This window comes from Dipteris shenzhenensis, chromosome 17 (genome assembly GCF_047967505.1).
Source record: "Dipteris shenzhenensis isolate YYH24624 ecotype China chromosome 17, Dip_SZ_1.0, whole genome shotgun sequence".
Taxonomy (NCBI): domain Eukaryota; kingdom Viridiplantae; phylum Streptophyta; class Polypodiopsida; order Gleicheniales; family Dipteridaceae; genus Dipteris; species Dipteris shenzhenensis.
Window position 1 is genome coordinate 53,718,702 of NC_141612.1, and position 25,410 is coordinate 53,744,111.

At 44.1% G+C, this 25,410-nt stretch overlaps 1 protein-coding gene across 5 annotated transcripts in view; it reads left to right on the plus strand.

The window, feature by feature from the left end:
• The window catches only part of LOC147892299 (RAF-like serine/threonine-protein kinase PRAF), a 46,301-nt gene that overhangs the window by 9,072 nt on the left and 11,819 nt on the right, over positions 1–25,410 (plus strand). For all 5 annotated transcript variants that reach the window (XM_087388043.1, XM_087388040.1, XM_087388042.1 and 2 more), the window contains exons 2-5: positions 9,178–9,273; positions 9,383–9,535; positions 9,670–9,833; positions 9,979–10,126. In XM_087388043.1, coding sequence (XP_087244169.1) covers positions 9,178–9,273; positions 9,383–9,535; positions 9,670–9,833; positions 9,979–10,126 — 561 coding nt within the window. The remainder of the gene's footprint in view (positions 1–9,177; positions 9,274–9,382; positions 9,536–9,669; positions 9,834–9,978; positions 10,127–25,410) is intronic.

Genomic DNA, 25,410 nt, shown 5'->3' on the forward strand with positions numbered 1-25,410 from the left:
AGGAATTAGTGGAGAGATCTCAAGTCTGTAATTTCTAACTCCTCTATGCCATGAGCAGCTCCTTGACCTGAGAGATCTCTCTTTGAGGTCACCTGCAAGGATCCAATCAAACTTACAGGATGTGAAGGAACAAGCCTCTCGAGAATGCAAATGTGCGCATTGCATGCATAAATTTAATGCCAATGGGGGAAGAGCGTTCTCATGAGAGTACTTGTTTCTCTTTTCGAGCTACATGCAAGGTTAGAGAGATATGGCGGATGAATGCAAGGTGAATAGAGAGAATGCTACGTGTGATTCACAATGAAAGGGTGATACCCTTTCATTAATATCCATGGAGATCACTCAAGCACCATCTTCCCATTTACACCTACCCTTATCCTATGACCCATGCATCTACCATTCAATGCACCCTTCCCTTCCTATTGCCCCTAGGACCTAGACACGTGAGTGCACATCTTTATTAATAAAATAAGTGTCACATGTTCAAATTTGATGCCGTCTAAAGCAGTGGCTCTAGCTCAACTAGTCCTATCTACTTAGATGATCCACCGCCATAACAGATCGGTTGGTGTCCATCATATGACAAATCACGGATTAGTAATTTCTCGTCATGACACTCCCTTCTGCTTGAATGGACAGAAGCCCTCTTCTGGATCCTCTCTTGTCTCTTTCTCTTACATATGCTTTCTCTTTTACTTCTACATTTGCATCAACTCTTCATAATCTACAAATTGTCTTCTCTTGATAGTACACAATCTCTTCTGAATCCGAACTTCAATCTCATCCTTGAGTTCTGGTTCCTCCTGATGCTAAATATCCAAAATGCAGAAGTATAATTGCAGTGCCTCTTCAATATCTCTTCATGCTCAGAATCCTCTTCTGAATACTAAGCTATTGAAATCTCTTTATAATAACCTGCTCAATAAGCTGAAACATATTCTCAACAAGCTAGTCAGTATTAAAACGATTCTCTCACCCAAATGTTTTATGGAACTAGGCAGACCTGGGGTATAGATGATTTTGCGATAGAGAGCTTCTAAGTCTATAGAAACTATAGATTGTCACTCTCTTTTTTCAACTCTTCTATTTCAGCCCTATCCATCCTATAAGACGCTCTACATGGAGGAGAAAATTCTTTATTCCTTGCCCATACTCTACAATGAATATGCCTACTCTCTGTTTAGTTCACACATCCATACACCAGTGTTGGTTGAATGGATAGTATTTACTCTTGGTTCTATGTTTACTATGGAGTCTTGGGATGAGGAGGTAGTAGCCTCACCCTCTTGCTTGGATGCTTTGCCTATTCCTTCACATTTGGTGATACCCTTTCATTAATGTCCCTTGAGATCACTCAAGTTCCATCCTCCCATTTACACCTATCCTTATCCTATGACCCATGCATCTACCAATCAATGCACCTCAATGCACCCTTCCCTTCCTATTGCCCCTAAGACCTAGACACGCGGGTGCACATCTTTATTAATAAAATCAGTGTCATATGTCCAAATGTGATGCCGTCTAAAGGAGTGGCTCCAGCTCGACTAGTCCTATCTACTTAGATGATCCACGCCATAACAAATCGGTCAGTGTCCATCATAAATACAAAGACATGTTGGAGACTCGTTGCCCATCACACTTTGTCCATATTTCAGATGGACATTAAATCTGCATTCTTAAGCGAAAACTTGAAGGAGGAGGTACACATAGATAAGTTACTTGGCTTTCACGTTCCAGATTCTAGGTATGCAAATTAAACAAGGCTAGGCCCCGAGAGCTTTATTTTCCAAGATCGGGTTGAATTGAAATCCATGGATGCCAATATCTATCTCTTTTCAGAGGGGGGAAGAAGGCTGGTATTGATCCTCTGTCACGACAAGAGAAATTACTCATTCGTGATTAGTAGACATTAAAACATTATTATATATTATACGCCAATGGTGTATACGAGCTATGGGGGCAAAGGTCTCATTGAAGTCAAGTCTCTCTAACTGAGCATAGCCTTTCACCACCAATTTGGCCTTATACTTGTCTAAGCTCCCATCAGACTTAAACTTAAGTTTGTACACCCACTTTGTATTGATAACCTTTCGCTTGAAGGACATTTCCACGTGAATCCAACCTATGTTAATGCACGTACAAATTACCGTACCCATCGTATATGCTTTGGATGGTCAAAGTCGCCACAAATCCCATTTTCCTAGAATTTTCAAATTGCAGATTATAGAAAACGTGTGCAAAGTATCATGCCCATCAAGTATGAGCACATTCGAATGAGACACTTTAGATACTCATAACACTTGGTGAAAAACGGTGTTTGTGGCGAGTTTGACCATCCAAAGCATATCTGATGGGAATGATACTCTGCACGTGCCTCAACATAGGTTGTATTCACATGTGTGTAATAGCCTTATGCTTTGACTTCTTGTGCTAAAAAATAAAGATCATGACATAGGTTCTAAAAAGAAAAGATACACAAAGGTAGTAAGTGTGGAAGATGTTTGCTCTTGGATAGATTTTCTTTTAGATAATCTTTACATCACAATAGGTGATTCTTTGTTTCAACAAATTATAGGAATCCCCATGGGCACTAATTGTGCCGTCTTTTTAGCAAACTTTTATCTTTTCACTTATGAATTTGAGTTTATGCAACGTCTTATTTCTATCAATACCTGCCCTGTCATTTTACATAAGCTTAGCCAAGTTAGGCGTTTTATAGATGATTTATTTATACCAGATGTTCCTAACTTTCAAGACTTTATGTACAAAGACGTTAGTGCTTTTGGAGAAGGAATCTATCCTTGTGACTCTTGTGAACTGAACTGCACTTCAAGAGGGGATTCTTGTGTTTTCTTAGATCTTAGAATTTCTCAATCTACCATAGGATTAGAGGTTGATATATACGATAAACGTGAACAACCTGAATATAGTGGTTTACACATTATAAAAATGCCTCACATTGACTCAAACATTTCTAATTTTGCAAAATATGGAGTCATTTCTTCCCAATTCCATAGATTTTCCTACCTTTGTACAACTAAGGAGTCTTTTATCACTCATTGTAGTAATTTGATCACTTTACTATTACACAAGAGGTATAATCCAAGGAAAATAATGAAAAATGTACGCACATTCTTAGATATGAAGTCTTTTATCTATGGTGTATCGGCCTTAGGTATGTTTAGAATGATTAAACATAAGCTGAAAACAAAAAGCGGAAAGTTGAATAGCCCGTTTTTCTTTTAGTTTCAAAAGAGAGTTTGTTTGAGTATGCTTGTGCTTTCTAAGTTAGAAATGTATCTTTGCCTCTTTGTAGGAAACGAGTCATTCTTCAAGAATAGCTTCCATGTCTACCTTCATGACAGCTTGCCACTATGGAATATCCTTTTCCTCCTCAAAGGATCTCGGCTCGTCGATCAGAGCCTCCGTGGCAAAGTTTACGGAGGGCGTAAACATCTTGTGTTGGGACCTCCGAACTCCTAAACTCGTATTGGGAATGTCTGTGACACCAGAGTCTTGCGATACCCACGTCAGTAACGTCTTTTTACCGAAAGTTGTTTCGGAGGTGGCTCTAGTGCATCCGTCTCTTCCTTTGGCTACTCAAACTCTTCAGTCTTTTCCACTTTTGTAATGGTTAACTTGGGTGAGGGTACCTTTGGAACTTGAATGTCCTCCTCTTCTGACTGGGACGTCGTTTTCTCAAATATCACGTCCCGATTGATGAGTATGCTTCACCGGGTCGAAGAGGCGGTATGCCTTGGATTCTTTATTGTACTTGATGAAGATGCACTTCTTGCTCTTGGAATCCAACTTTGACCTATCGTCCTTGTACACATGTATGAAGGCGTCAGAATCGAAAGTCCATAAATAAGTAGTTGGTTTTTTACCATAGTAAGCTTCATAGAGAGTCCTGTCTTTAACGGCCTTGGTCTTGGTTCTGTTGAGGATGTGAACTGTAGTGTTAACCGCTTCATCCCAATAAGCTTTTGAGAGGTCCTTCCCTCTAATCATAGTCAAACCCATCTCTATGATTGTTCAGTGCTTTTGTACAGCAACTCCATTCTGCTAAGGTGTGCGAGCATTGGTAAGCTGACACTTGTTTCCGTATTTCTTGCATAAAGTATTGAATTCAGTGAAGGGGAACTCCCCTCCTTGATTAGTGTGAAAAGCTTTGGCATCCTTCTCTATTTCCTCCTCCACCTTGGTCTTCCATGCTTTAAACTTCTCGAAAGTCTGTGATTTCTTGGCTAGGCAATAAACCCAAGTCACACGATTGAAATAATCAGTGAAAAGGAGGGAATACCGTGAAGGTGCGAATGAGTTTGGTAACATTGGTCTTGATATGTTGGAATGGACCAACTCCAATGGTCCCTTGGCCCTTGATGTAGCCTCGTGTGTGAATCTCTCCCAGTGTTGCTTGCCCTCCAAGCAAGCATGGCAGACTCGATCTATGCCTGCAATCTTTGGAAGTCCATCCACCATATTTGACTTTTGCAATTCTGTTAGAGTGCCATAGTTGACATGTCAGAATCTGTTCTTGGTCCGCATGTACTATAAAGGGCTCTAGCCGACAAACATTGGTAAGATGGATGCACATTGTTAAGGAGGCGATTAGATGCTGTGAAAGTTTAACAAGAGGGGGGTATGTGGTGTTGTGACTGAGAGCATATGCATATTAATGGCCTATGCTGAGTAAAGAGGCAGCCGGATGCCATTAAACATTGATTAGAGGGGGATCTGTAGCTTTGTGGCTGATAGTATAGCCTGCACTCAGCGTTGGGCACTGACGACATTGGTGGGAATGTTATAGTAGCTGACCTCAGCTATGCACCTTGTCGGTGACTATTGTGATGGTAAAAATGCACTATTCATTTTGACTTTAAATGATGAGTTTAGACATGATATTGCAAGCAATCAGAATCGGATGCCACACAACCCAATTCTCGCTTTCAAGCCATTGTAGAAGTGAGGTCTTGACTTCGTCGGACCATGCAAATCAACAGAGTTTGTTGGAATATGAAGCCAAAGTGAGTTAAAAATGTGTGTTCTAGTGTGTTCTATTGTGAGTTCTAGTCTAGTGTGTCCTATGGATGCCACGTGTCATATTGGGAGTTATCCCATATGCATAGGTGTTCATATGTGTGTGTATGCTCTTATATAAGAGCTGTACTTGTCTGGTGTCAAACCAATCAAGTATCAAGCTACAAGCTCTTTGGTCTACATGTGAGTACTCTCATTTTTGTTCATTGCTTTAGTCATTTCATTTCCATTTCATTATGTCTCCTTTTGAGTATCACTTCCTTTCTCCCTAGCCTATCCTCTCTCTCTCCCTCTTTCCACCATGTTCCTTCATGTGGTATCAGAGCCTCCCTTCCTACCTTCCCCTTCTTCTTGCTCAATCTAGAGGATGAGAGAAGCCCGCAAATGGAAGCTCCCCTCTTCTCTAAGGTAGAGCCTCCCTTCCCTTAGCCTCGCCATGGTTCCTCGCCATCAAGTACTCTGAGGTCCTCGTTTGTGAGTTCGGCTCACTCCCCCATCAGTTCGTGGTTCTCCCTCAGCATTGGCAGACATTCCTCGTCAGTTGGTCGATAGAAACTTGTTTTGGAGCAGTCTAGTGGCTGTTTTTTGACCTTTTGAGGTCCGATTTCTACGTTTTTTGAAATTTTGGCACTCTCCAAACATAAACGACCCTATCTCGCACCTTTTCGAAGGGGGAAAAAATTTCAAATTTTTTGTTCATACGGACCTCTGTAGATGGATGTGCGATAGTGCCAGGAGTCCGTACAACTTGTTAGAAGGCGATTTCGAGCAGTTTTAGGCTATTTTTTGGCATTTTTTTGCTCAGATTTGGACTCCTTTGACCTTCAGTAGTGATGTGAGCTCCCTTGAGCACTTTCGCTCATTTTTTTGAGCCTCTTCTGCGCATTTGGTGACTCTCCGATTGGCACATTGAGAGTCATGACGTGATCTCCCTTGGTAGCTGCTCCTATGGCCTTCATCGACACATCATTCGAGGGACTCTCGTCTGGTTCTTCACCGACATACCTCTTTGCATCAGGTTGTGCACACTTTTGTGCGGCAGCTACTTCGGGCACATGGGTTCTCTGCCCTTGCTATGCATAAAATGAATGAAATATATCTTTACTACTTTCTTGTTTGAGTCAAGGGTACTCTGCCCTAGGTTGTCTCCCAAAATGAATGCAAATAAATCATGTGTGTTGAGTCAAAGGTTCTCTACCTTGGATAAAAATATGTATTTTCCTATTTTGTTTTGGTGTGTGGCTCCATGTTTCTCATTAGCCCCTGGAGCCAGGAGGGGATGTATTGTGGGAGCCCTGTATTGGCTTTGATAGGTTTAGAGGGGGATGTATTGTGGGAGCCCTGTATTGGCTTTGATAGGTCTCGTTATCAGGCCTGGCCGAGTTCCAGGATGTTGGTGTATTCCTAGACCTATGAGCTGATCATGTAGCCATGCTATAACGTGAGTCTCTGAGCATGTTGAGTCTCAAGCCATGAGAGTGCTTGGATCAACCTCTGAACACGCTCAGACTTTAGCCTCTGAGTTACATAGGGTGCACAGTATAGCTGCTTATGCTTGGGCACTGATGACGACATAAGTGTTGCTTTGCTTGCTAAGTATGTCTTCCTTTTGTTTTTCATAAAAGTTTTTGTTTACTTGTTTTTTCTTTCTTTCATTTTCTCTTTTATTTTCTTTGTAGATTTTTGATCTTTAGAACAACAAAAATTCTAAATTTGTATGATTGGACTTATTCTAGTCTTACAAAGGTATACATAGGGTGCACAGTTTGATGACTGTCATTGTCATGTTCTGTTCTTGGTTCCATTCCAATAGTCCCTCACCTTAGATTTTTGATCTTTAGAACAACAAAAATTCTAAATTTGTATGATTGGACTTATTCTAGTCTTACAAAGGTATACATAGGGTGCACAGTTTGATGACTGTCATTGTCATGTTTTGTTCTTGGTTCCATTCTAGTAGTCTCTTACCTTGGCTTCATGGGGGGGTGTTGGAATATGAAGCCAAAGTGAGTCAAAAATGTGTGTTCTAGTGTTCTAGTGTGAGTTCTAGTCTAGTGTGTCCTATGGATGCCACGTGTCATATTGGGAGTTATCTCATATGCATAGGCGTTCGTATGTGTGTGTGTGCTCTTATATAAGAGATGTACTTGTCTAGTGTCGATCCAATCAAGTATCAAGCTACAAGCTCTTTGGTCTACATGTGAGTACTCTCATTTTTGTTCATTGCTCTAGTCATTTCATTTCCATTTCATGATGTCTCCTTTTGAGTATCACTTCCTCTCTCCCTAGCCTACCCTCTCTCTCTCCCTCTTTCCACCATGTTCCTTCAGAGTTTTCATAGAAATGGTGAAGGTAAACAAAATCTTCCTTTTTTCCACATATGAGTTATCGTTGGGCAATAGTTGGATCATCATTATATTTATTATTTACATTTAGTTTATACTAAAATTATAACACTACTGTTTTTGCAAAAACATACTACCAGTCCTTAAATTTTTATTAAAAAAAACTTTACTAAGTGTTTTCTATAAACATGTGATAGTTTCTTAGGACTTCATAGTCTGGCTACAAAATGTCTTCAGACTTCACGAGGCGATACAAGGAGACAGTCTTGCATCTGTTGGATGTCTGAGGACATAAAATCCTTCAATTTTCAAAGTGACAACTACCATTCAATACCTTCACCAATGGAATCAAACTTAACATTTTACTGCTAGCTTCACCTCAATGTACTCATACATGGGTCCTACAGGCTTAAGTACCTGTGTAATAGCCTCAACTAAGACATTAGCAATCCAAAACTATGTATTATAAATAGATGCGGTGTCCAAAAATAGAAATCCATTGTTAGGCATTGATTTGATGAGATGGAGCTTTTGCTAGAAAGAGCTAACAGTTGAAGTTTTGGCTAGTGTCATTTGCTTAGTTCCAATGTGCATCTGGAATTTTTCAGTGAGGTCTCACTTCATAAATTTTGGCTAATTCAAGTTATTTTTTCAAGATTTTCTTGTATGTAGAGTAATATCATGTACATCTAGGGTATCTCCTATGATCGCAAAAGTGATGCATTGGTCAACACTAGTATTAACTACTGAGGAAGGGTCTAAGAAGTGCATGTGTTCAAAGGTGATGTAAATGTGTATCCTCTCATGGACATTCAAGAAGCCTGCTGGTATTTCAATGATTCTTTCTATCTTAAGTGGTGTGTTGCCCTATCAGCTCGATTTAGATGCTTGTCTGGGAGAGACTAGGAGTTTTAGCTCGAATGAAGAGTTTTTGGACTAGATAATATGCTTCTGCCGTATTAGCGGATATGCAAATTTCACCTTGTGAAGTTTTCGTCCATGTTGCGGCCTTTCTATCTTAAGTTGTGTGTTGCCCTATCAGCTCGATTTTCTGGGAGAGACTAAAATGAAATCGTTTGGTCTTCGCAAGCAGTTGTAGCTTGAATGAAGAATTTTTGGACTAATTTTTTATTAGCCTTCTCCTTTAGTGCTAGCCTTTGTCATGGCTGAGTCTGCCCTTCACCTCCGGAGTGCCAATAGAAACTCTGTATGAAGGCTTTGAATAAATGGATGCTCAAGTATGTGTGGGTGTGTGGATTTGTATGTGTGAGAGCATATGTTTTTACTATGGTTTACACCCACTGTTGGGTGCTGATGACGTTAGTGGGGATGTTATAGCAACTAGTCCTTGCTATGCATGATGGAGTTTATGGTTTTTAACCTTACGAGTGACTATCATGAGATTGAAACTGCACTATGTTGTGTTTTTAGAGGATGAGTTTGGGCATGTTCTTGGATTCATCTAGATATAAGCATATATAATCGACTAGCATGCTCTCTTTCATTCAAGTATGATGTCAGCTTTGTTGGCAATGTGTTTTCTACTTCCCCCGCCTATGTGCAAGCAAATTGCGGAGTAGCGCAAATTTGCATTTTTTGGGTGCTGTTCAAATTTTGTGACTCGACCTTTATTGTACACTTATTGTGTGCACATTTCGAATCTCTTATCTTTATACATTTATTATTTCTAGCCTCTAATCTATGTTGTTCAGGACAGATTGTATTCACATTGTTCATAACCCATTATGCATTTATGTGTTCATAGGTTTATGTTTTGATTGTGTCAAAACAGGAAAAAGATGCTGAAGCTGGAATTGTTTGTGCCGATGAGTCCGAGGGGTTAGCTGTCACTCATGCTGAAGCAGAAGCAAGAGCTCGTGGCTTGCAGGTGAGCTTTCAAAGACTAATACTTGATCTAATGTTCTGAATGAAGATACAGTGGATCCGGTCTTCTTTATATCAAGGATCCTAGATGCTCAGTGCCCTTGTTTGTGTAGATTATAAGAAATGCTGATTTGGAAGACTTGAGAGAGCTGGGGTCTGGGACTTTTGGGACAGTATTCCATGGGAAATGGAGAGGTTCAGATGTCGCAATCAAGCGCATAAAAGCAAGTTGTTTCACGGGTCGGCCTTCAGAGCAAGAGCGATTGGTAAAACTCTTCCAAATTTTGTGCAAAGTAAAAAATTTAAGTTGTTTGGATGTGTTTTTCCTGATGTCAGGCAAAGTGAGGTAGAGGCGTATTTGTTCTAGTTTGTATTCAGCTCCATGTATGCTGTGACGCAGATCTCTGATTTTTGGAAGGAAGCTTGCACACTAGGCCAACTGCATCATCCAAATGTTGTTGCCTTCTATGGGGTAGTGCCTGATGGGCCTGGAGGGACATTGGGAACTGTCACGGAGTACATGGTGAATGGTTCCTTGAAACAGGTTCTACAGAAAAAAGACAGGTATCTTTGCTAGAAATGCCCAATGCAACATTTATTGAGAACAATACATTTATTTATTTAGTCTTGCTTTTTAGGGAATAAACTTGGAAACTCTGCTTTGTTTATTTATTGGCAGTTATTGCTGTGTTTCACTATATGTGTGCAGGACCATTGATCGTAAAAAACGTCTGCTCATTGCCATGGATGCTGCCTTTGGAATGGAGTACTTACACAGCAAAAGCATTGTTCATTTTGATCTGAAATGTGAAAATCTGCTTGTGAACATGAGAGATGCACACCGACCAATCTGTAAGGTGATCTATTTGACAAACAATGTTAGGTTATGTCAATAAATTTTTGCATTTCATAAGGACTTGGATTTCGTAAATTTTAGAGACATTTTGATCATGTCCTTGTTGAAATACCAAGTCTTTGTGGCTAGTTTTCTCATGCATCGGATTATAGTAGATGGTTAAGGCGTGTGCCACAGAAGAATCTGTTGAAATAAATAAGTCAAAGCATCGGTTTAAAGAATTAAGCAATGTTAGTGGCAAACATGGTATAAGTAGGATGAGTGAATAAGAGATGCGAATGGGCGTTAAGAAAGTCTGGCTTGTGGAAATGTCCTTATGAATCAGTTGTAACCAGTCGGGCCTGTTGGCCAGCTATTTGTACGATCGATTCAAGAACGAAAATCATCTCATGATTTGCAGTATCTTTCTTCTCCTTGTTTTGATCTCTGTCTTCTATTAGATCTGTAGAGTCTTCTTCTAATTCAGACATGGTATCAGAGCCTGACGTACGTGACGATCAAGTGATGCTCCAGTTTGACGATGGTGGATGAGCGTCGAGTTGAGAGCATGATGCTAGGAATGCCTTCACGATTCCTTGCACGTCAGATTTGTACCCCATTGAATGGCCTCTTCATTGACTACCTTAGAATCCCTAAATGAATGTTGTTTCATCGATCGTTTTGATGGAACGAATCACCACCTGTGGAAGCTGCACATCATTGCATCACTTCAAGCAAAAGGCTTGTGGAAGACCGTGATTGGAGATGATGAAAAGTGCGGAAAGAGGAGGCGAACTATCTCTCAGCGTGGGAAAAGCAGGATGCAAAGGCCAAGCAAGAGATTTTCTATCAATTGACCAATAACAGAACTCTTGCATGTCAGTGGTGCCAAATCGTCCAAGGAAGCATGGGATCAGCTTGTGACTCTTTACGAAACCAAATCAATGGCGAATAAGACTTAATTGAGGCGCCAACTGCTAAACCTTAAGATGGACGAATCAGACTCTATCACAACACTCATATTGAAGTTCAAGACTTTCAGAGAACAATCGGCGTCAATTGGAACGACAATTGCTGGTGCCGTTACAGAAGAAATGAAATTTAAAGAACTTGCAAGTATTATACTGCAAGAAGGGATTCATCAAAAACAGAAAAAATAAAGCAAAAGGCCAAGACATAGGTGCATTGACAGCCCTCTATGCACGTCCAAAAGAATTCAAGAAGAGAAGCAGTCCCAATGCAAATTCTAGCTCTTGGAATGCAAGCAGCTCTTCCCAAGTCGACATGAGCAAGAGGGAATGCTTCTACTACGGGAAATTCAGACATTTTGCTCGCAATTGCAGGAAGATGGAGGACCTGAAGGCGAGGAGGACTGAGGCGAATGCAGCGTCGATGGAAAAAGACCTAGTGATGAAGTTCGTCTAAAAGCTGCAATTAGTCAGATTGATAGATTGTTAGATAGTTTGAAAGATGTAAGCGATGTTTGACTTAAGGGAGGATGTTGAAATAAATAAGTCAAAGCATCAATCCAAGTAATTAAGCAATGTTAGTCGCAAACATGTACATGTAGGATGAGTGAATAAGAGATGTGAAGGGACGTTAAGAAAGTCTGGCTTGTGGAAATGTCCTTATGAATAAGTTGTTACCACTCATGCCTCTTGGCCAGCTTTTGGTACGATTGATTCATGAATGAAAATCATCTCACAATTTGCATCATCTTCGATCTCCTTCTTGTTTCGATCTCTGTCTCCTATTAGATTTTGTAGAGTCTGCTTCTATTCAGACAGAATCTTGAGAGGAGACAGCCCCGTTCCCCCTTCCTCCATAGCCTCGTCTCGGTCTGGAGGAAGTTGCGGCACAACCTCTCTCAGGTTCCCCCCAGCTGCCGAGGGGAGATAGACAGACAGCCCCTGATGTGGAGCAGCCAGGTGACAGATGATACAGGTCACCAGCTTGGAGAGAGATCCCATATCCCATGGGCGCTCTGGGCGCGTGGGCCTGCGCGCTCGCTCCGGGTTTGGAGGGATGTCTATAGCCAGTTGAGCTCAGGCAAGCTGGCAGCAGCAGTAGGTACGACATGTGGGATCTAGGCTCGGCGAGCGGAGATCGATGCTGCCATTCCTGCAGGTTGGAGGATTCCCATGATCACCAGATAGCTCCTCCCGGGAGATGAGAGGTGGCTAGGGCAGTTCACACCCCGTGGCATTCCTTTGGTGGTTGCAGGTCTTTTCTCGAACTCCTCGATTCACTTCTTCTCCGTCGTCGATGGTAGCCGTCTCCAGAGCAGAGAGGCCGTGATCGACCCCCAGCTTCCCTGGCAGCGCCTTCGCATCATAGGGTTGCAAGGGAAAACGTTGCATATAGACCCCCTGATTATGCAGGACCAGGACTGGAGACTCTGGATTTGGGAGGGCCGCTCCTTGACAGAGGTGGAGTGGGACCCAGGGGAGTGGCGCTGGCCACCACTGGAGGCCTCAGAGAACCCTACCCCCTTCTTCTCATATAGTGCGCGTACTGGTAGGCGTGCTCTTGGGGCTCTTCAGCGCAGGCTACCCACACAGGCACATAGTTGGTATGCCCAAGGGATATCTCTGGTTTTTCTTCGCACATTTTGGAAGACTCTTTGGGCAAGCTGGCGGCCGGGGAAGATCTCTTACTTTCTTTGGATGGTGGCCCACAAGGGGCTACCAGTTGGCAACTGGCTGAGGCAGATGGAGCAGGATGGGCACTGCCAGATGTGTTTTGAGGAGTTGTCGTCCCTAAAGCATTGCCTTTGGAGCTGCTCGCATGCTCAGATAGTGTGGAAGGGAGTCATGGGGATCTTAGCGAGGGCTACACCCGAGCTAGGACCGGTCACTTGGGGAGCCGTTTGCTGGTGCAGCACCGAGATGGGACATCACTTGGCTTATGAGTTCTCTAGGCAGGATCCAGTTTTCTTCATCACGCAGGCCACCTGGGCATACATGGACAGCTTCCCTTGGCATCTGACAGAGACAGATGCAGGAGCAATGACTCGGCACCCAGTTTGGGAGATCATAGGGAGTATTGTAGGCTGGCATATCTGGACTTCCAGATGCGCGCAGACCTTAGGAGATCAGACTTCTTCTGCTACCCAGACCCTAGCGGACATTTGGAGCACGATCATTCACACGCTCAAGGGTCAGTGGGATCAGATTCAGGGGGAGTCCCGGGCAGGGAAGGAGAAGAGACGGCGCTTCCTTCGTGACTGGGACCATCGAGAGCTGTTCTTCCAGCACTCTGCTCAGAGTCTTCAGTGGCATTACTCCCCCCCACCGTGGCTGTTTGTCCACACTCCGATGATTATGCCCTGAGAGGCTTGTAATTAGTATTTTGTTACCACGGGCTGTATCCGTTTTGTGATTACAGCCCGCTGGCCTTTAGGCCCTCTTGTACTCTCGTTTTCAAGCAATATAACTAGCACTACTTTTTGCGCAAAAAAAAGAATCTTGAGAGGAGAAGAAAATGTTGTGATTCAAAACTTTGACTATGTAAGGAAGTCACAAAACACCAAACTCAAGAGGGATAGTGTCACATGCACCTCTGCACTTGGGTGCAAGTGACACACTGGCTACATCGACAACTGCGTAATAGTTCCCTAATACTGTGGCCCCTTTGTGAGCCCCTGTCTAGGGACAGTCAGGCACAAGCTACTTAAGTCAATCTCTCAGCCTTAGGTCAAGTCAAAAGATCAGTTCTTGTTCACTGGTACCCACTGGAGAACAATAGGTTAGCGTTTACATCTTAGGGTTAGTGATAGGTCTAGGTCCAGCCTAGGATAGGAGCCCTTTTGGGCCTGCTCAGGGCTGGAACATATGAGAGGGAATGGGCTGGGGGAGGGCTGCTTATATAGGCTGCCCTGCACCCCACCCGTGACCCATGGTGGGCTTTTATGGGTAAAAGGGCTGCAAAGCCAGCCCTAAAACAGCCAACTAGAAGTCTGCCTGTTTAGGGCAGGTTGGCTCAGCCCCAGCCCCCTATTTAAGGGGGAGCCCCTTGCCTCTTTCCTCATTCAGTTCCCTCAGACCTTCAGCCTCCTACAGCTCCTCCTCAGCCCCCTGTGAACAGTCTGACACTCACCCCCAGTGGCCCTCTGACCAGCCTCAGCCTTTGGCATCAGCTCAGCCCTCTGGGAAGGTGTTCATGCAGCGCATCAGGCGGGGAATCGGGACAGCGAACGGAGTAAGGTTTGGGGTCTGTTTCAGCAGCTCTTTCAGTTATCTTTTACAGTTTTACACAGCTCATTCTTAGCTCTTTATTTCAGTCCTCTCTCAGCTCTCTTATAGGATCTATCACTCCTAGTTTTCACTCTCTCACTCATGCAGTAACCCTGCACTCTGGTGGACAGCACAAGCCTCTCCCTTGCCTTGTAGAAGCGTCCTACATCGTCAGTGTGGACAGCATCAAGGTCTCGGTTTTGGTCGGTGTTGCCTCTCAGATCTTTGGGTCTACTCTACGTGTGCAGAGTGAACTCTTTAGAAGTGTGTTTCCGTGCTCTCTCGAAGAGTGTTCTTTGTATGTCTCAGTTCTCCAAGTATAAAGCAAATTCTTCCTGTGAGGGAAAGAGGGGGGTGGAACGATGAAGACAGAGACACAAGGAGTGTGGATGTGTAAGAATGTGTTGAGCCACACCACAAACTCTAAGGTTTTATTAGGATTAGGTATTCACCCTATGACTGTCTTAAGACAATCATAGGGGTCGTAACATTTTAAAGGGTGGCAATGTGCCTTTACCCCAACAACCTCCCACCTAAAGGCCAATGTGCCTAAAGGGGAGAAAAGAATAAAAATTATAGCAATATACAGTCACTGTATACAAGACCATAAAATAAGAATGGTCTCACCCTAATCCCATGATGTGGCGACAATGTGCAAACCGCTCTGTAGGCAAGCTCTTAGTGAGCAAATCTGCAGGATTATCATCAGTATGCACCTTCACAAGCTCAAGCCGCTTGTCTTCCAGTACCTCCCTGATGAAATGGTATTTCACATCTATGTGCTTGGTCTTCTGATGAAAGACCGGATTCTTTGCCAACATGATAGCACTCTGACTATCACAATGCAAAACTGGCATATCTCCTGTAATGCCCAAATCTCCCACCAGCCGAGTAAGCCATATTGCTTCCTTGCAAGCCTCAGTGGCTGCAACATATTCAGCTTCAGTGGTTGACAGTGCAATGCATTTCTGCAACCGAGACACCCATGATATTGAGAGGGAAAGATTGAGGGAGAAGTACAACGGGGAGAGAGAGAGAGAGGGGTGACACAAAAGATGTGGGTGTGAAGTGTTGAGCCACACCACAAACTCATAGGTTTTATTAGGATTAGGCTTTCACCCTATGACTGTATTAAGACAGTCATAGGTGTCATATCTTTAATAAAAGGGTGGCAATGTGCCTTTACCCCAACAACCTCCCACCTAAAGGCCAATGTGCCTAAAGGGGAGAAAAGAATAAAAATTACAGCAATATACAGTTACTGTATACAAGACCATAAAATAAGAATGGTCTCATCCTAATCCCATGATGTGGCGGCAATGTGCAAACCGCTCTGTAGGCAAGCTCTTAGTGAGCAAATCTGCAGGATTATCATCAGTATGCACCTTCACAAGCTCAAGTCGCTTGTCTTCCAGTACCTCCCTGATGAAATGGTATTTCACATCTATGTGCTTGGTCTTTTGATGAAAGACCGGATTCTTTGCCAACATGATAGCACTCTGACTATCACAATGCAAAACTGGCATATCTCCTGTAATGCCCAAATCTCCCACCAGCCGAGTAAGCCATATTGCTTCCTTGCAAGCCTCAGTGGCTGCAACATATTCAGCTTCAGTGGTTGACAGTGCAACGCATTTCTGCAACCGAGACACCCATGATATAGCACCTCCTACAAATGTGAAAATATAACCGGTAGTAGACTTCCGGTTATCTGCATTCCCTGCATAGTCTGAATCTGTAAAACCATGCACCAATGCATCCTGCCTACCATAGCATATGCACAAGTCTTTGGTACCCTTGAGATACCTCAAGACACCTTTCAGTGCTTCCCAGTGCCGCTTGCCTGGATTTGCCATATACCTGCTGATGACTCCCACCGCAAAAGCAATATCCGGATGAGTGGCAACCATGGCATACATCAAAGAACCAACTGCAGATGCATACGGAACCTTGGCCATTTCAGCCTTATCATCATCTGATCTGGGGCTGTCCTTACTGCTGAGTTTTAAATGTGGAGGCAACGGGGTACTAATAGACTTCCCCCCCTCCATTTTAAACCTCTGCAGGACTTTGTCAATGTACTCCTTCTGTGACAGAAACAAAAGTCCCTTGGACCTGTCACGAATAATCCGCATGCCAAGAATATGATTTGCATCACCCAAGTCTTTCATGTCAAAAGACTTATGCAGCTGTTTCTTCAAAGCACTAATCTCCTGCTGAGATTTACTGGCAATCAGCATGTCATCCACATATAGAATGAGTAGCATCAAACTGCCATCAAACGGTCTCACACCTATGATACCCTTGGGACTGCATGAAGGCATCAAACTTCTTGTACCATTCTCTTGGCGCCTGCTTGAGTCCATACAAGCTCCTCTTGAGCTTACACACAAGCTGCTCTTTCCCTTTAACAGCATATCCCTCTGGCTGACTCATATAGATCTCATCATGGAGATCTCCGTGAAGAAAAGCAGTTTTCACATCCATCTGACATAAATCCATGTCCTCATGAGCAACAAGAGCTAACACTGCTCTCAAAGTAGTCATCTTGACTACAGGGGAAAAAATCTCATCAAAGTCAATGCCCTTCTCCTGCTTAAATCCCTTGGCAACCAATCTGGCCTTATACCTCGGTAAAGCATTTGAATCCACTTTGACTTTGTAAACCCACTTGCATGGCAAAACCTTTCTGCCTGCAGGTAGCTGCACCAAGTCCCATGTATCATTTTGAAGTAGGGAGTCCATTTCTGACTGCATGGCTTTCTCCCACTTCCTTTTCTCTGTTCTTCCCATAGCTTCCTTGAAGCTGGAAGGCTCACCACAATCTGTCAGCATGATAAAATCAGCCACATTATTGGCTCCTGGAACAAACCTGTCAGGAGGCCGTTGTACACGGGTGCTCCTCCTAACAAAATGTTCCGGATTAGGCTGCTGTCTAGCCTGTTCGTCATGCATGACGGGTGGCTGTACCACCATATTCGGCTGTTCTACAGCCCCATTTGCTGGCATATCCAGTGGTGCATCATTGGCAAAATTGTCTGGCTGATTTTCAGCCTGTATACCCTCTTGAACAGGGTTATCTACAGCAGCCTGCTGCTGCATATAAATGGGCATTCTTTGCTGTCCGACATCATCATAAATAACCCTCGTGTATTCCACAGGTTGCACGGGTTCTTTGTGTACACTATCCTCTTTAAAGATGACGTCATTGCTGCGTATAATCTTCCGTTTAACGGGATCCCATAACCTGTACTTCATTTCACCTTCGTTACCATAACCCATAAAGATGCATCTGGAAGACTTTGGCTCCAGTTTGGTGCGCAGTTCTTTGCGTATATGAGGAAAGCACTCGCAGCCAAACACACGTAAGTTCTTATATGAAGGTGGCTTGCCAGACCACACCTCCTCTGGCACTTTCAACTCCAAAGCCTTGTTCGGCGACCTGTTAATTATGTGAACTGCTGTTTGCACGGCTTGTGCCCAAAAGCCATGGGGCAATGCAGCATAAGACAACATACATCGAACCTTCTCCTGAATAGTTCGATTCATCCGCTCACTCACACCATTTTGAGATGCATTATGAGGGGCTGTGAGTTCCTGTTTAATGCCCTTAGCTTCGCAAAACTGTACAAAAGCATGTGACACATACTCAACCCCATTATCGGATCTGAGGCATTTCAGCCTGCGTCCTGTCCGATTCTCAACCTGAGCGACAAACTTCTTGAAAGCATCTAAGGCATCGCTTTTATGCTTCAAGAAATAGACCCACACTTTGCGTGTGGCATCATCAATAAAAGTAATGAAATACTTTGCACCCCCTAGTGATAGCTGTGGCATCTCACACAAATCAGTGTGCACTAGATCAAGCGGTGCTCTATTTTGGGGAGTTCTCCTCTTATGAGGAGTCATAGAATGCTTGCCAAATATGCAATGATCACAAGTAGGCAAATCTGAAAATGAAAGAGACGGCAGATAACCCAAACGTGACAGTTCTTGCATTCCTTTAACGGACATGTGTCCCAACCGGCTATGCCACAATGAAACCTTTGGCAACTCGGTTATGGCAACAACATGTTTACCTACACTGGAAACATAAAGAGGGTACAAGGTATCACTCTTATAACCCTTAGCCACTACAACCTGGCCATCAGTAATCACCCATTTGGAATCCCCAAATGTGGTGTGGTAACCACTGTCATCCAACAGGCCAGTGCTAATCAGATTTTTCTTTATTTGCGGCACATGGCGAACACCATCAAGCATAAATGTGCGTCCATCAGGGAATACTATCTGTATACTGCCAATCCCTGCAATCTGACATGCATAGTTGTTCCCAAGGTGAACAACTCCATGAGTACCTGTGTAGGAAGTAAACCACTTCCTATGAGGAGTAACATGAAAAGAAGCACCTGAATCCAAGAGCCAGGTGTGCATGTCATGGCCATCAATAACCAATGTATGTGCAATTACAGCAGAAGAGCATAAAACATCATGTCTATCACTTTCACTGTCTTCTGCTGCAACATTCACTGCATCCAAGTCATCTGCCTTGGCCTTTCCTTTGCCTTTGCTTCCACTGCCTGCATCCTTTGTCTCAGCCTTCTTGGCTTTCTGATCCCGTATAAACTTGAAGCACTTAGACTTCACATGTCCCTTCTTGCCACAGTAAAAGCATTCAATATCCTTTTTGCCACGGGACTGACTGCGGGATTTGGACTTTCCAGCAGATCTCCCCTTCTGCTGAGTCCTGCCTCTTTCCTGTACCTGCAAAGCATTTGAAGACTTGCTGCCCGTATTATTCTTCCTGCTTATGTCCTCCATAAGGAGAGAGCTCTCCACATCAGCATACATAAGAGTGACATTTGAATTAGACAGGGTGGTCTTGAAAGTGTCCCAACTCTCAGGGAGGGTACACAACAAGAAAGTAGCCTTGAACTCCTCATCAAGGTTCAATCCCTGTGCAATAAGCTGTGTAAAGATGGCATTGAACTCACTCAGGTGTGAGGTCATAGCTGTACCTTCCTTCATGCGAAGGTCTACAAGCTTTTTCAACCAATAAACCTTACTGGCTGAACTCTTTTGGGCATACAACTCTGCTAGCCTCTGCCATAGGCCATAAGAGGTCTTTTCAGCCTGAACATTGAACACAAGAGAATCACTGAGAGTAAGCATGATAGCAGCTCTCGCGGACAAATCTAGCTCCTCCCACTCATCATCTGACATCCCAGATGGCTTGACACCCTTCACCCTTATGGGCTTAGAAATCTTCTTTAGCAGAAGTACATTCAAACACTGTTCTGCCCATAATGCATAATTGTGTGCCCCTTCCAATTTCTTTATGTTCAGAATTGATGATTCACTTCCCCCTGATGCCATATCAGATAAGGAAAGTACCTGACTCCCTGTAAGTCAAAAAATGACTGAATAAAATTCTGATTTCTCAGAAAAAAAAACCTGCTCTATCAAGAGCCAGGAGCACTCACAATAGTGCTGTTTTTACTGTCAAAAAATCTGCAGCAAAACAGAAAATTTCCCTCCAGTTACTGTACCTTCTGGCACACTGTACCGTGCTCAAATAGGCATAAAACAGTAATTTCAGAATGCTGCAGCTGTTCCACAAGTGCTTTATCAGTGCATCATCAGCTGACGAAGCACAAAACACTGCTGTCCTGGACACTTCTCCCACCTCAGATGAGGTATTGCACTGAATTTATATGCATAAACCACTTGTCATACACTGTTTTGTTCACTGAAAAGAGGCTCCAGACACTTCAGCCTGTCACAAACCTGCAACAGAAAATGGGACAAATCCCAAGCAATCACTCTTCTGCCAAGGGGATAAAAGGCATCTGAAGGTCTCAAACAGTAACCCAAGTGCTCTCAAGCAAAATCTGGGCAAAAGCCCCTTGATTTGACACCTGTACCAAGTGAAAAACACCTCAACACTGAGGTAGCATACAAAATACAGCGCTCTCCTGGCACTTTCACCTGACAATGCAATGCATAAACAGCCCTGTGTACACAATAACAACACAGATCCCAACCTACAAACACTGAAGAGAAAATCTTTTGAGCACTGTCAACGATGGACAGTTAGGGACCGAGTAAACTCGATGCGCCCTGGCCAAGCGTGGCTCAACTGAGATTTTCCAAGGTGTCGTACACAAAATGTGACCTGCAGAAATGTCACTGAATACACTGCGGAAACAAGACCAATGTGGGCTCCCTGGCTCCACACTGCCTCAAGGCATACACTGCATAAGCTTCTAGGCAAAAGCCCTTTGAAAATGTCACCCAAAAGCTGAGATTTGCACTTAGCAAAAGCATAAAAGCCCTCTGCAAAATCAAGGCATTTGACCTTCCCGAAACAAGATAACTGTGCAACCACCACACACTGTGGTACTAGTCACCTCAAGCACGAGGGACACGAGGGTACTTGCTGTACCTTCAACACACAGTTTTAAGAACTGAACAGCCGGGAATGTGAAGAGCAGAGTGCTCTCTCTTTTTCTTCTTTCTCCCAAAAAAAAACTGCTGTACCTGCTGTACTTTTTGTACCTGTGTACTTTCTGTACCTGCTGTACTTTCTGTACCTGTGTACTTGTTGTACCTGCGCAGGGTACGAAATCCCAGAACAGAGAAAAAAAATTTCGACAGGTACTTGTACGGCTTCCGTACGTCCTGTACGGATGGCTGTACGGGACGGTCCCGTACGGCTGCCCCGTGTGCTGCCTGGGTGCGCGCCGGTGCTGCGCACTGGCTGCGCCCGCTTGGTAGCGGGTAGCAGCCACCGGCGCGCACTGGCTGCGCCCGCTTGGTAGCGGGTAGCAGCTAGCTGCTGTTGTTGCAGTTGCTGGCGCTACTCCGCGCCACCCTGCTCTGCCCACATGCGCGCTGCCCCGCGCTACCCCGCGCTGCTGCCCGGCACTACCCCGCGCTGCTGAGCTCTACCCGCGCGCTTTGCTCGCGGTCGAGCTCGCTGCTGCCGCTGCTGAGGGCACGAGTCCCGAGGGGATAAGGAGGGGTAGAGGGAGAGGTAGGCAGGAGTGGGGAGGGAGAGATGAATGCTCTGATACCAGTTGAGAGGGAAAGATTGAGGGAGAAGTACAACGGGGAGAGAGTGAGAGAGAGAGGTGACACAAAAGATGTGGTTGTGAAGTGTTGAGCCACACCACAAACTCATAGGTTGTATTAGGATGAGGCTTTCACCCTATGACTGTCTTAAGACAGTCATAGGTGTCATATCTTTAATAAAAGGGTGGCAATGTGCCTTTACCCCAACAACCTCCCACCTAAAGGCCAATGTGCCTAAAGGGGAGAAAAGAATAAAAATTACAGCAATATACAGTTACTGTATACAAGACCATTCTTATTTTATGGTCTTGTATACAGTAACTGTATATTGCTGTAATTTTTATTCTTTTCTCCCCTTTAGACACATTGGCCTTTAGGTGGGAGGTTGTTGGGGTAAAGGCACATTGCCACCCTTTTATTAAAGATATGACACCTATGACTGTCTTAAGACAGTCATAGGGTGAAAGCCTAATCCTAATAAAACCTATGAGTTTGTGTTGTGGCTCAACAGATATAGCACCTCCTGCAAATGTGAAAATATAACCGGTAGTAGACTTCCGGTTATCTGCATTCCTTGCATAGTCTGAATCTGTAAATCCATGCACCAATGCATCCTGCCTACCATAGCATATGCACAAGTCTTTGGTACCCTTGAGATACCTCAAGACGCCTTTCACTGCTTCCCAGTGCCGCTTGCCTGGATTTGCCATATACCTGCTGATGACTCCCACCGCAAAAGCAATATCCGGACGAGTGGCAACCATGGCATACATCAAAGAACCAACTGCAGATGCATACGGAACCTTGGCCATCTCAGCCTTATCATCATCTGATCTGGGGCTGTCCTTACTGCTGAGTTTTAAATGAGGAGGCAACGGGGTACTAATTGACTTCCCCCCCTCCATTTTAAACCTCTGCAGCACTTTGCCAATGTACTCTTCTTGTGACAGAAACAAAAGTCCCTTAGACCTGTCACGAGTAATCCGCATACCCAGTATGTGATTTGCATCACCCAAGTCTTTCATGTCAAAAGACTTATGTAGTTGCTTCTTCAAAGCAATAATCTCCTGCTGAGATTTGCTGGCAATCAGCATGTCATCCACATATAGAATGAGTAGCATCAAACTGCCATCCTTTGCCCGTTTGGTGTACAAGCAGTGATCGGTCTCACACCTATGATACCCTTGGGACTGCATGAAGGCATCAAACTTCTTGTACCATTCTCTTGGCGCCTGCTTGAGTCCATACAAGCTCCCCTTGAGCTTACACACAAGCTGCTCTTTCCCTTTAACAGCATATCCCTCTGGCTGACTCATGTAGATCTCATCATGGAGATCTCCGTGAAGAAAAGCAGTCTTCACATCCATCTGACATAAATCCATGTCCTCATGAGCAACAAGAGCTAACACTGCTCTCAAAGTAGTCATCTTGACTAGAGGGGAAAAGATCTCATCAAAGTCAATGCCCTTCTCCTGCTTAAATCCCTTGGCAACCAATCTGGCCTTATACCTCGGTAAAGCATTTGAATCCACTTTGACTTTGTAAACCCACTTGCATGGCAAAACCTTTCTGCCTGCAGGTAGCTGCACCAAGTCCCATGTATCATTTTGAAGTAGGGAGTCCATTTCTGATTGCATGGCTTTCTCCCACTTCCTTTTCTTTGTTCTTCCCATAGCTTCCTTGAAGCTGGAAGGCTCACCACAATCTGTCAGCATGATAAAATCAGCCACATTATTGGCTCCTGGAACAAACCTGTCAGGAGGCCGTTGTACACGGGTGCTCCTCCTAACAAAATGCTCCGTATTAGGCTGCTGTCTAGCCTGTTCGTCATGCATGACGGGTGGCTGTACCACCATATTTGGCTGTCCTACAGCGCCATTTGCTGGCATATCCAGTGGTGCATCATTGGCAAAATTGTCTGGCTGATTTTCAGCCTGTATACCCTTTTGAACAGGGTTATCTACAGCAGCCTGCTGCTGCATATTAATGGGCATTCTTTGTTGTCCGACATCATCATAAACAACCCTCCTGTATTCCACAGGTTGCACGGGTTCTTTGTGTACACTATCCTCTTTAAAGATGACGTCATTGCTGCGTATAATCTTCCGTGTGACAGGATCCCATAACCTGTACCCCATTTCACCTTCGTCACCGTAACCCATGAAGATGCATCTGAAAGACTGGCTCCAGTTTGGTGCGCAGTTCTTTGCGTACATGAGCAAAGCACTCGCAGCCAAACACACGTAAGTGCTTATATGAAGGTGGCTTGCCAGACCACACCTCCTCTGGCACTTTCAACTCCAAAGCCTTGTTCGGCGACCTGTTAATTAGGTGAACTGCTGTTTGCACGGCTTCTGCCCAAAAGCCATGGGGCAATGCAGCATAAGACAACATACATCGAACTTTTTCCTGAATAGTTCGATTCATCCGCTCACTCACACCATTTTGAGATGCATTATGAGGGGCCGTGAGTTCCTGTTTAATGCCCTTAGCTTCGCATAACTGTACAAAAGCATGTGACACATACTCACCCCCATTATCGGATCTGAGGCATTTCAGCCTGCGTCCTGTCCGATTCTCAACCTGAGCGACAAACTTCTTGAAAGCATCTAAGGCATCGCTCTTATGCTTCAAGAAATAGACCCACACTTTGCGTGTGGCATCATCAATAAAAGTAATGAAATACTTTGCACCCCCTAGTGATAGCTGTGGCATCTCACACAAATTAGTGTGCACTAGATCAAGCGGTGCTCTATTCTGGGGAGTTCTCCTCTTATGAGGAGTCATAGAATGCTTTCCAAAAATGCAATGATCACAAGTAGGCAAATCTGAAAATGAAAGAGACGGCAGATAACCCAAACGTGACAGTTCTTGCATTCCTTTAACGGACATGTGTCCCAACCGGCTATGCCACAATGAAACCTTTGGCAGCTCGGTTATGGCAACAACATGATTACCTACAGTGGAAACATAAAGAGGGTACAAGGTATCACTCTTATAACCCTCAGCCACTACAACCTGGCCATCAGTAATCACCCATTTGGAATCCCCAAATGTGGTGTGGTAACCACTGTCATCCAACAAGCCAGTGCTAATCAGATTTTTCTTGATTTGCGGCACATGGCGAACACCATCAAGCATAAATATGCGTCCATCAAGGAATACTATCTGTATACTGCCAATCCTTGCAATCTGACATGCATAGTTGTTCCCAAGGTGAACAACTCCATGAGTACCTGTGTAGGAAGTAAACCACTCCCTATGAGGCGTAACATGAAAAGAAGCACCTGAATCCAAGAGCCAGGTGTGCATGTCATGGCCATCAACAACCAATGTATGTGCAATTACAGCAGAAGAACATAATACATCATGTCTGTCACTGTCACTGTCCTCTGCTGCAACATTCACTGCATCCAAGTCATCTGCCTTGGCCTTGCCTTTGCCTTTGCTTCCACTGCCTGCATCCTTTGTCTCAGCCTTCTTGGCTTTCTGATCCCGTATAAACTTGAAGCACTTAGACTTCACATGTCCCTTCTTGCCACAGTAAAAGCATTCAATATCCTTTTTGCCACGGGAATGACTGCGGGATTTGGACTTGCCAGCAGATCTCCCCTTCTGCTGAGTCCTACCTCTTTCCTGTACCTGCAAAGCATTGGAAGACTTGCTGCCCGCATTATTCTTCCTGCTCATCTCCTCCATGAGAAGAGAGCTCTCCACATCAGCATACATAAGAGTGACATTTGAATTTGACAAAGTGGTCTTGAAAGTGTCCCAACTCTCAGGGAGGGTACACAACAAGAAAGTAGCCTTGAACTCCTCATCAAGGTTCAATCCCTGTGCGATAAGCTGTGTAAAGATGGCATTGAACTCACTCAAGTGTGAGGTCATAGCTGTACCTTCCTTCATGCGAAGGTCGACAAGCTTCTTCAACCAATAAACCTTACTGGCTGAGCTCTTTTGGGCATACAATTCTTGTAGCCTCTGCCATAGGCCATAA